The sequence below is a fragment of the Rhipicephalus sanguineus genome, chromosome 3 (genome assembly GCF_013339695.2).
Source record: "Rhipicephalus sanguineus isolate Rsan-2018 chromosome 3, BIME_Rsan_1.4, whole genome shotgun sequence".
Taxonomy (NCBI): Eukaryota; Metazoa; Arthropoda; class Arachnida; order Ixodida; family Ixodidae; genus Rhipicephalus; species Rhipicephalus sanguineus.
This window is the reverse complement of record NC_051178.1, coordinates 24,714,100-24,726,362: the sequence shown is the minus strand read 5'-3', so window position 1 is coordinate 24,726,362 and position 12,263 is coordinate 24,714,100. Positions and strand designations below refer to the sequence as shown.

Below are 12,263 nucleotides of genomic sequence, written 5' to 3'. Positions count from 1 at the left end.
ATTACAGTAACAAACACATTCCGCTCACCGCCATCTACCTGAGAACTCTGAAGAACCCCTTCCACACATGCACAGAGGTTCTTGAAACGTGCGCGCGTTCTCCATCATGACGGACAACTATAAGCACTACATATCAGCTTACCGCGTCTGGTGTTGTTAATATCCATGTTGCTGCTGGCATCGTTAAGCAAATGTAAACAACTGGCTATATAACACATGTGCGACTCTTCAACATATATGTGTGCGTATACCATTTGCACTTATCTTTAGCGTCATTAAGTAACGTTTCGCTCAATGCAAAAAATTGCGCTACAGTCACTTTCCCGCCGCATGCTTCGCATAACATCGATTCCCACGGTACGTGGGGTCTGCAGAATTTTCTTCTGGTTTTCCTTTCTCATCGGTTCGTATACATTTTAACGACGTCACTTCCGCGACGTAAGTAATGTCAGTGAAGTCTTGGTGGACTCCGGCATAAAACACTATCGTATTGATACTTGTGACCGATTACTTATTCCATCAGGATTTAAACCCATTGCCAACGCCATCGACGCCGGCACCGCATTTTCCGCGACACGTGCCTCTTCACGCTATTACGTTACTTCCAATTTCTGGGTTGATAGGGACTTTAAACCACCTATAGTGCATACCCGAATACCGCCGCCCGTGGTATGCGGGTATGTGCCACACGTGACTGTTCGAAAGGGTTTCAAGACGTACTCGAATGGGAAGCAACGTTATTGATGCGATAGCGTTAAAGAGCTCGTTTCGCAGAAATTCCGGGGTCGGCTTCGGTGTCGGCGTCAGTGGTTGTTAGCGAAAAATCTGCGTTTATCGTGACCGAAAAATCGAGCAAGATGCCAATAAGATAAATAATAGAAATCTTCGGCTTGAGTGAGAATCTAACCGAGGTCTTCTGCGTGGCAAGCAGATGCTCAACCCCACAGCTACGCCAGTGGTTGAAACTGCTTCGAAAAAAAAAAAAAACACTATGTGAGTGTCACGTAGTGGGAGCAGTCGCCACAACGTATGTAATATTCCGTGGCAAAAGCGTAGAATCGGGCCAGGTGTCAAAACATGTGAATAGCGCTAAGAGTGGGTGTTTGAAAGGCCCACCTATTACAAAGCGCTCGACATATTTATTTATCATCTTCAGAAAAAGCCTCAACAAAGTGAGCGGCTGCGTAGGTTCGCGTGCTGCCTTACGGATGCGTAGTCGGCCCTTCGCTGACTCGCTAAAGGAATAATGCATCCACGTTAAACGGTGCTATAGCTGCCAGGCATCAATATACATTGTGCAAACTCTCTTATATCAATGTACAGTAAACATTCAGTTACTTCTGTGAGGGCACGCTTTACTTTCGTGTTATTCCGATTCCTATGACGGAGGGATCAACCATCTTTTTTTATATTATTGGTTCCTGATCCGTCATTATATCCGTCGAAAAACCCATCTGATATACTGACCGCTCGCTATTTAAGCATTTTCATTTATTAGCTATGTTTTATTTGTAGTCTAAAGTTCCAGTGATTGTTTTTAGTTTCATAGGTGTTTAACTTAAAGATCATGCCGCCCGGTTCTTGGCCTATCCCCCTTTGTGGGTGAGCGCGATCACAGTGAAGACATCATCATCATCATCATCAGTTTGAAACGGCCAGTGCTACAGCACAGACGTTCGTTTTCTTTCCGCATGGTTGAGGCATGCACCGAGAACCGAGGCTAGGCTAGCAATTGTGAAGGCGATACGCACAGGGCCCGATTACGCTATCGCGTTGTACACTTGAAGGCGAAGCTCAAACGTGCTCCAAATTTTTCATGTCATGACTTGCGAATTGTGTTGGTCGTACACTCGTGTCCTGCTACGCCAATTTCAATACCTACGAAGTTAAGGAGACGACAGCGAGAGCGGCAGGACGTAGGCGGCTAGATAGATAGATAGATAGATAGATAGATAGATAGATAGATAGATAGATAGATAGATAGATAGATAGATAGATAGATAGATAGATAGATAGATAGATAGATAGATAGATAGATAGATAAAAGTGTGTTTAGTTCGCAAAGAAGTGCTTCGCATTTATTAACTCACGCTTCGCCTGCTGTTTGAATGCATTATGACCCTGTGATGGCTAGCAACCGCGCTGATTTGAACAGGTTTTTCTAATAATATAGCTCACAGAAAAATAATTTGCGTTTTCAAAGTCCTCAGTTATCTGATTCAATAAATAGATGATCTTCACTGATTAATTAATATTATTTTCGATGGACAGGTCTCTCACTTAATTTGTAGATGTCAAGTGTCACGCAGGTTCTGTTAGAGATTGCATAAATTAGTGAGTGTATTGCACAATACCAACACCCACATGCTCAACCTGTAAATCTTCAGTTTTCTTTCTCTTGTTCTGTGGAGTAACGTCTACTCTTTCTCAAATGCTAAATACTCCTCCAACGTTTCCTCGACAGTCCAGAATACCAGTCTACTTATGCCACGTGCCGGCTGGAACATCTATGAAGAACATCATACACTTCGACCAGGTGAGATCTGTTTCAACAGCAACGTTACAGATATTCCACTATAGTCACTGTCATCCATGGCTACTCCTGAAAGTACTTTGGGAATGCCGGTTATTTTATGACATTCCTGCCTACTTCGGCGATCTACAGAGCGAAGTCAATGCTCTAAGCAGATTAAATTCGAGCACCAATTAGCGTGCCCTACCACTTCGAGAGATGCGAGTGAATTGGCGTTTCTCTTATCAGTGCTCAAGCTCTCTTGCCACTCGAACGCTACTTTGCATTTTTTAGTAAACCCCATTTAGTGCCACTGACAGCCAACAAATTTATTTAAGCACATGGGCCTCTAGCATTTTGCCTGCATCGAAATGCGGCCGCCGCGGCCGGGATACGATCTCGCGACCTTCAGGATAGCAGTAGAGCACAATAACCACTACGCCACCGCGGCGGGTGATTCGTACTATGTATTCTGATTTGAATGGTATAATGTAAAGCCATCGGTGCGTAGCGGAAAGCTCTTTGAGGAGAGCAGAAGTATTTCATAAACATAGTTCTGTAGCACAAAAGGGATAACGGCGCTGCCTGACACACACGTAAAAACCAGACACACACACGCGTAGGCCTAATCAAGATTGCAGTTCCCTGTATTATTATCGCATAAATTGAGATTATTTCGTCGAATCCGATTTTTCATACAATTGTTTTACTCCGCATAATTTTATTTACCCTGTACAGTCTTTGAGTCCGCCGCATTAAGAAACAATATAAAAATAAAAAATTCGGCAGATCCCACGCACTGTGGAAGTCGATGTTATGCGAAGCATGAGGCGGGAAGATGGCTATGGCGTAATTTTTTTTACTGAGCGAAACGTAACAAAATGGCGCTAAAATTTGTATAAATTTTATACGCACACATATAGCTTTAGGAGCCGCATATGTGTTATATAACCAGTTGTTTACAGTTGCGTAACGCTGCCAACGGCAACGTGGGTATTATCCAACACCAGAAGCGGTAAGCTGATATGTAGTGCTTATACTTGTCCCTTATGATGGAGAACGCAAGCACGTTTCACGAACCCGTGTGCATGTGTGGAAGAAGTTCTTGACAGTTCTTGAACAAGGTTATCCTCATCGTGATCAGTGAGCACCAGCAGCTGGTCATGACTTGTTATCGGATCAGGTCGTAATCGCCGTGACGAGGGGTCCATGTGTAGTGAAGCATGAGGTATAGTACAGCTGTTGGAAATCGTGGATGCCTCGGTCATTTCCTCGACAAATTGTCTGTCGATAGAGCCGGCGACATGTCGGAATCTAACGTCACCCTTCGCGTTGGTAAGGTTTAGGCCGTCGATCCTGGTAAGCCTGGATAGTGCTACGTGGACCAATATCAGTGGATGGCGCCTGTCGTATACGTAGACTACCTGGGCGTATGTGCCATACGTAGCCTAGTCTACAAAGTGACTGTCAATCAAACAGGAATCATCATAGGTCGGCGTGAGGCCATCGCCCAGCCTCGTAAGAAATGAAGAGGACACTGCGTCGTTTTGGCGAACTAAGTGCACTTTACGGCGCGATGATGTGAATATCACACGTAACTTCCGTTAATGTATTCCTCCGGGGTCGAGCAATGCTTCAATAACGCTTCCTGAATCATAGTAATACAAATGTAATGTTTATTAGACTGCTATAAAAGCGGAGCTAACACTGGAACCACAGACGTTAATCTGATAAGACGCCTGTATCGTAGCAGTATACACATCGTAGGAGTATCATGTAGTGTTTATTGCTTTCTTGTAAAATTAGATAGCGAGCACCACAACCACATTTGACGTTGCACCGATATTACGCTTGCATAGGCTGTTTTTCCAAAACAATTTCTAGACCTGGCGTGGCTCTGTGGTAGAATACCTGATTGCCACGCAGAATGCTTGGGTTCGACTCCTGCTGGGATCCTAATTTTCACTCTTTCCATTCGTCGGGTCAATGCTGCCGATGTCGGTTTTTCTTAACGCTCTCGCATTTAATGTCTGTTCTCGCCGTTCCTGGGTAGATATAAAATGTCAATCACCTGTGGCGCATACCCGTGCACCGCGGCCCGTGGTAAACGGGTATGTGCCACACGTGTCTCGAGGAAAGGGTTTGACGACGTACGCGACAGGATTTTCACGTTATTCATGTCATGACCCGGCAGTCATATTCGTCAAATCCTCTTACCCCCCCCCCCCCCCCCCCCCCATGCAAATTTTGGTCTACACCAAGTTAAAGAGGCGATCATGATAGCCCCCAGACGTAGGCGGCTAGATAGATAGATAGATAGATAGATAGATAGATAGATACGTAGATAGAAACGCTCAAAGTGCCAGAGGTTCGCTAAGAAATGCTTCGCATTTAATATCTCAAATAACGCATGCAATTTTAGCTTTCTTGCTGTTGTCCAGGCGTTACCAGAAGCGGGCTTTGGTGCATTCGTAATTTTTAATGGATGTAAACTACATTGCCAACGTAAATAAACTGGCAAACCAAATGAGGCTGTTTGCATGGTACCCTACATTCACAATAAAATTTACTTTATACTGACGAAAGAAAGAGCGATTGAGTTTGCCACGGTGATGTTAACGGAAGCATTCGTAGTACTTTCCACCTTTTCGTAACTCTAAAACGATAAAGTACGAGGGTTATTCAAAAAGCAAGGTCCGTTTGCTAATATTTAAATATTTGCACGTCATAATAACGATTTATTTGCGCAGCGCAATCTATTAATTCTTCGCGAAGGTACTGAAGTTATTGTTCTGGCTCAGTAGTCGTCTGCTTGTCGGGGAATGCAGACGACAATGTCTGCGGAAATCGTTGTTCCCGCCTGTTGTGAAGTGCGAACTGTAATTCAATTTTTGCGTGCAAAAGGATCATCAGCTTCTCTAATTTATGGGGAGTTGTGCCTAGTTTATGGACCTAAAGTGATGAGTGAAGGAAAGGTCAGAAAATGGCATCGAGACTTCAAAAATGTCAACACAAATGTGCACGACGAAGAGCGGAGTGGCAGGCCCAGGATACAGACCAAAGGAACTGTTGAACAAGTGGGCCCGGAATTGCGATTAGATTGACGACTGACAGCTAGTGATCTGTCGTATGAATTTCCTGTTGTCGGCCGCACTACAATTTGCAAGATTTTTACTGAAAAGCTCGGATAATACAAAGAGTGTGCAAGGTGGGTACCAAAGATGCTTACAGACGAACTCAAACAGCAAAGTATTCACAGGCTGCGAGCTTCTATGCAGAGTAAAGAAACTGGTGCAGTGGTACGAAAAGTACTTGGAAGTTAATGATTATTATGTAGAAAAGTGAAAAAACTTATTCGCTAAGCCAGTCTGTTTGTTGCTTAGTGCAAGCATGGTATTATGGTACCTGTTTTGCCTGATAACACATTTGGAACGAAAGCTGGGAGTTAACAATTTGTTTTCTGTGGTTAACCTGCGTGCCTCGTGTAACAGGCAAATACGTTTTCAAATGTAACTGAAAGATCATTGAGAGGTAAATAGTCCATTGACAAATATGCCCGCCATCACCGTACCTGCCACATACCTTGTACACAGCAAACTTTCTACCCATCTAGGCTGCCATCCACCATCTGCCCACCTAAACAACTGTCCACTATCTACCCACCTTGTTCACCATGCACCCACTACATTAATCGACTGCATGCACGTGGCGAAGATTTCTTTCGGGGGGGGGGGGGGGGGAGGGGGGCATGTCCTAATTGTTCGAAACGAAGTCTTTCCATGGCAAAAAGAAAAAAAAAGTTGCCCGGGAATGTAGAAGGCTAGACGAGTTCTGGGGGGGGGGGGGGGGGGCTAGCCCTCTTTTGCCTACGCGCCTGATCGACTGTAATGGTGGATGGTGGTTTCCACCATGTTCACCATTTGTCCTTTTCCAATAGGGCTGTACTAAACTAATCCGGACAATAACAATTTTTACTAACGAATATTTAGTTTTTGGGACTAGACGGCTCTTACTTTTTGAATAGCGCTCGTAATTTAATTATGCCTGTGAGCGGTGATGACCTTTGTTAAAAGAGGTCATCAAGTTGATTCTATCGGGCCCCACAGTAACAGAGAGGAGTAATGCCTAAGTGCAGGAGTCGGCGGTTTTTCCTTCCACCTCTTCACCTGAGCCGTCTTTTCCTAGCTTGTTTCGCCACCTTTATCGACAGAAAGTTTCAGTCAGAGTGAAAGCTTATTTTGCGACAGGTCATTACAGACGCAAATTCACGAAAAGACAAAATGCGTCGGCTTTTAAAACGACTTGTTCCCCAACGCGCAATTTCAATTACAGCTTGTGAAATCTAAGAAGTTCCAAAAGTTTGACTACGGGCCGTTCTACAACAAGGACTACTATGGAAATGTAAGTGCTCTGATTTTGCTTGCTCTTGCTCACGACCCATCTTCGTTCAACAACGCGTAGTAATTCGGCATAGATTGATGAAAAATACAAGTAGATGAAATATTCACACATCGCCTAAAGCCGTCATTGATCCCTCAGTCGTCCTTGTCCGGCGTGAATGCCCACTGCGCTAAAGATATTTGTGACACAATGTTACTCGTCCCGCGTGCTTCTATAAGCGAGTTTCGCTCGTGCGCTTTATGTGCTCTATCTGAATCCTGTGGGACATGAGGTGCCTTACTTATTTCATTAATAAGTAATAATCACTCAGTGAAAATGGTGGGCTGCTTCTCAGTACCGCAGCACTGCACCTATTGCGGCATCCCGACGGACGAAAAAAATAAATAAATAAACAACCCTTTGTCTGCCATATATTGGGTGGACATCCAGGAACCAATGTAATCGTTATCTTGAATTCGACACTAACGCATGCATTATCACCATATCGTACTTCTGGCACGTAACATGAGAATTGCTCATAATAGAAGTAATTTTATCTGGATTAGTCAAACCCTGAAAATGTAAAAAAGGACACTTCCCGGGCAAAAGACGCTTTGCATGCCAGACAAAGCGCGAGCGAAAAAAGGCGAATGGTGACGTAGGCTCGAAATTTCCGCATCATATCGGCGCAACGTCACACGTTTTGACGGCGTCTACTCTGAGCTTGAGTCATCGATGATGTCGCGCTGCATTGTAGCTAAAAATCCAGGTGCTCAATTTATCTTCGTGCAATAATAATCACTGAACAACGAGGGCGCCGACACCAGAATAATTCCTTGAAATACATGACGTACGATTCGAAGGGGCAGAAACGGCGTTTAAGCACGAAATTAAAATGAATTAGCTTAAACGTTTACTTGAGTTTGCAGTAATTAACCCTCAAACTCATAATGGACGAGCTTATCGGTTTAAACAATATATTTCCAACCTAGTACGGCATTTGCGTAGTTAATGCAAAGCTTTAAAACAAAATAAAGACAATAGAAAGATGACCTCATCATGCGACGTCACGGCATGTGACGTCATAGCGACGTAGCGAAATTTTGGCGATCTGTGAGGTCATGTTACCGTCATATGGTGCCTCAATGACGTGATGATGATATTCTATCAGCGCACTTAGTTGGGCTAGTTGGTTCTGCATGTTGAAGGTGCGGAAGAGACGCAGCGCAAAAACAAGTTGAAAGTTGCGCTGTGTGTGTCCCGTCTCTTCTCTGTCTGTGTCTTCAAACAGCATCTACATCGTCGATGATAGTTTGCATCACTCGTGTTCACGCCGACGCCGCGAGACGCCAGACGCCGCCGACGGTCAATTTTCGCGTTTCTTTAGGCATCTCAGGCATTCGCCAAAATAACAACCGCGCGTGAGCATCGCTACACTTGAGCTCGGCAAAGGTGGGCGACTAATTCTGGCACGTGGAAGGTCATCGCATCATCGCTCAACCTAGTGGCTGGAGCTGGAGACAGTTACGTGATCAACAAAACCATCGAGAGGAGATGATGCCGCTGCAAGATTCGCATAATGGCAGAGCTGTTTTCCAGTGTTTTCGAGCAGAAAGCCGCTTAAGCGTGCGACGCACCGGTTCGGCGGGAGATTTTAGCCAAGCTTCGGCCGCGCCCTCAATATAGTTGCAGGCTGGTACCAACTGGTATGCTCGCATACGTCATGTATGCGTTGCAGGTTAGTTGTAAAATTTGACGATTTGTGTTGCTGAGAATACAACGATTTCTGACCGCTTGGTTTTGTATGGCAGAAAAAAAAATATTTTTCCGTCTTAGAATGAATACGCAATGATTGTAGGAAAAAGCTGCCCCAAGGCAGCTTGACGAGACTACAAAAATAATCTTCAGCAGGGGGGAAGTACTGCGGCTTACACAATTTTAAAACACAGATAAGTACACCCGAGGAATTCCCAAAGAATACACGATACAGAAAAATGTACACATAACCTTGCTTCAGCTACGATATTCCAATACATAGTGCTAAGTTCTTCGAGCAAGCAGAAAGACAAATCGAAATTAATGAGAGCTTAAATAATGAAGAAGTCAAGGAAGAGTGTATAGACAAGGCGCTGATTTCCAAGATTAAATAGACGTGCCAGTAGTATCCATTCCTCGGGTAGCCTAATGCCTTTTCTTTACTACAGATAATTTCTTGAGATTTGTTACACTATTCCTCACTTCCAATTTAATGATGACACTGAGAAGATATTTTATGAAGGCTATGTACCCTAATCACTGGAACGGCTAAATAAAGCTGCACTCGTAGGTCGGTATAAAGAGGATGCGCCAGCTAAGTCTAGCCAGATTCTAAAAATATGCCGACGCAATCCATGACCACGAGACTATTGAATGAAGTAAGTCAGATACATTTTCTGAACCGAAGACTGGAGAACATATGTCACTTTCAGTGATGCAGTGCAGGGGAGCCGATCCTCCGCATATTTTCAGAAAAAAGGTATACTGCTTGTATCACGCGTATTAATTAAGCGTCTTTGTGTAACTTTTCTTGTTGCTTCAAGACACACAGAGACAAGTAGGGAAATTAAAATATCGGCATTCTTGTATCGTTTCACGCCAAGAAACTCGGTAGGGAAAGCGCTGAAGAACGCTTTATTAACGTTAGGCAAAGTGTAGACATATTAGCACACTGACAGGCGAAGGACATACTAACCCTGAGCTCGGCGACACGCACGTCTCACGACAGTCCACAGCAGCCTTGAGCAGTTCGTTCTTTTGCTGTTTAGCAATAGCCGCCGTGATTTCTTTGCATATGTGTCATCTGGAGTCCCATTTCAACACTGTGCATGCTCGATACAGCGTCATTTCGCGCTGGTTGACATTTGATTTGACAGTGGCGATTGCCACGCCGGTTAGACCCTTTCTAAGTCGTGAAGTAAGCAATCGTGAAGTCAGCAGCCTGACATCGCAGACGTTTATGCATTCGGTGGCAGCTCTAGTGAACACCGTTCGCACAGCCACGGCGGTTGTTGTGCGCCGAGGTTATTTGTTGGGCAATGGCACAGTCCACGACAAAAAGTGTTTGATAGTTCCCCCTGTCGAAACACGAACTCCCACAAACAGCCAAGCACCAAGACCAGGTGACATCTAAAACCATTAGAAAAGCCGGTGGTTTGCTTGCGAAAGAGACAGTCGAACAGGTTAATCTCAGCACACGGAGTGGATGCTCCGTGCACATTGTGTCAATGTCGTCCACTCTTGGTACGAACGCGGCGCCGCGTGGCTGCGCTCCGCGGGGCGCCAGCGCTGGAGGTGCGGCCGCGCATCGAAGCTAATCGGCACAGGCGCACAAGAGCTTGGAGGTGGGGCTTCGTTTCGATTGAAAAGCGCGGGAGCGCGCCGTGCGTGTTTTGCTGTGAAGCGCCTAAGAAACCACGAATCATTGCAGGAAAGCGCGCTTCGCTCAGCGCAACGTGTTGTGTAGTTACGGTATTTGAGAATCGAGCGGTCCCTATTTTTTCAATACCATAGTACCATTTTAATGTATACATCAACGCACGGATGGACAGATAGACGGATGGACGCACGGACTGATGGATGGATGGACGAACGGGCAGATGCGCGGACGGTAGGACGGACATATGAACAGACATAGTACGGTATATTTTTAAACTATATGCGCGTTATGAACGCTCTGTGTATGGTATATGTAACACCTGTGTTTCGGTCCAACGGGGACCTACGCCGACGACGGCGCCAACGGACATCGTGAGAGCCTAAGGAGCTTCGCTCCTAAAAGGAGGGAACGCTCAATTTTCAAGTACCATAACTACACAACACATTGCGCTGTCCGAAGCGCACCTTCCTGCAACGCTTTGTGCTTTCTCAGGCTCTTTCAGTTTGCTTCACGGCAAAACACGCACGGCGCGCTCCCGCGCTCTCAACCGAAACGAAGCCCCGCCTCCAAGCTCTTGTGCGCTTGTGCCGATGAGCTTCGATGCGCTGCCGCACCGTTAGCGATGGCGCCCCGCGGAGCGCAGACACGCGGCGCCGCGTTCGTACCAAGAGTGGACGACGCTACATAGTACTGCGAACCTACCTTACTTTTCGCCGTTTTCCGGTGTCTGTCTTGTTCAGCGGAGAGTTCCGGAGTACGAGCTGTCCAACGTGCAGACTGACCTTGGAATCTTCTGGAGCGCCGGTGATGAGTTTGTGCCCCCGGAAGATGTTCGTGAGCTTCTCAAGTCGCTGCAACGGAATGTCAAGATGAGTCACTACATCGACGACCCCTTCTACACGCACATCCACTTCCTCGTGTCCACGACCAACGGAGTGTACCTGTACAAGGAACTGCTTGGTTTTCTCCGACGCTACGATGACAAGGGAGAACCTTGTCCTGCTGCTTGAGGAATGCACTTGTGACACGTGCTATTAGCCCGCATTTGATCGTCAACACTGCCCACTTTCTACACGTGGTACTGCTGCTAGTCAATGACTGTCGGCAATCGCCGATACTAAATTCGACAAAAATGTATCCCGTCGAGGTAAACGGTTATGAATAAACATGAAATGCGGCAGAAATGCATGCGGAGTACTGTTCGGTGACATGACAGTTTGGTGCCTCGGATATTATGATTGGAACATGACGATATGTGACGGTAGAAAACTAGACGGCAGCGGCAGTACTCTGCACTTGGCAATTAAAGGGACTGAGAACTAATTTTTACTACTACTGCTACTACTACTACTACTACTACTACTACTACTACTACTACTACTACTACTACTACTACTACTACTACTCCTACTACTCCTACTACTAGTACTACTACTACTACTACTATTGCTACTACTATTACTACTACTACTAATAATAATACTAATAATAAATTGTAGGGGTTCAACGTCCCAAAACCACGATTTGATATTCAGTGGAGGGCACCGGAAATTCTGACAACCTGGGGTTATTTAACGGGCGCCTAAATCTAAGTACACGGGCCTCAAGCGTTTTCGGCTCCATCGAAAATGCGAGGGCCGCATTTCCCGCGACCTGCCGGGTCAATTGATTTTTTCTGTACCCACTTTTGACGGTGCAACGAAAAGCTCCCCCATGTGCTGGTTAAACCTGCAGCGGTTGATTCCAAAAGCGCACGAATATTTTGTAAGAATTTTTCGATCTGAGAAGCCACTAAAACACCGGGCCTGCGCGGAAAGCGCAACACAGTCACAGCGAAAGCTGGAAGAGCGGCATTTCTAGAGCCATTATAAACTCTCTTGTGACTACTAATACAAATACACTAGCAACGTACCCACTACGCCACAAATCATAATTTTTGGGAAGCACCCACCACGA

General features: G+C 45.5%; 1 protein-coding gene across 2 annotated transcripts in view; it reads left to right on the top strand.

Annotated features, from left to right (window-relative positions):
• The window catches only part of LOC119385327 (lipase 3), a 90,353-nt gene extending 78,860 nt beyond the window's left edge, over positions 1–11,493 (top strand). Inside the window, exons 7-9 of one of the 2 annotated variants that reach the window (XM_037652791.1) lie at positions 2,465–2,536; positions 6,845–6,913; positions 11,048–11,493. In XM_037652791.1, the coding sequence (XP_037508719.1) occupies positions 2,465–2,536; positions 6,845–6,913; positions 11,048–11,317 (411 nt within the window). In that variant the 3' untranslated portion in view covers positions 11,318–11,493. The remainder of the gene's footprint in view (positions 1–2,464; positions 2,537–6,844; positions 6,914–11,047) is intronic. The other variant, XM_049413153.1, reaches the window with a different exon arrangement.
• The last annotated feature ends 770 nt before the right edge of the window (positions 11,494–12,263 follow it).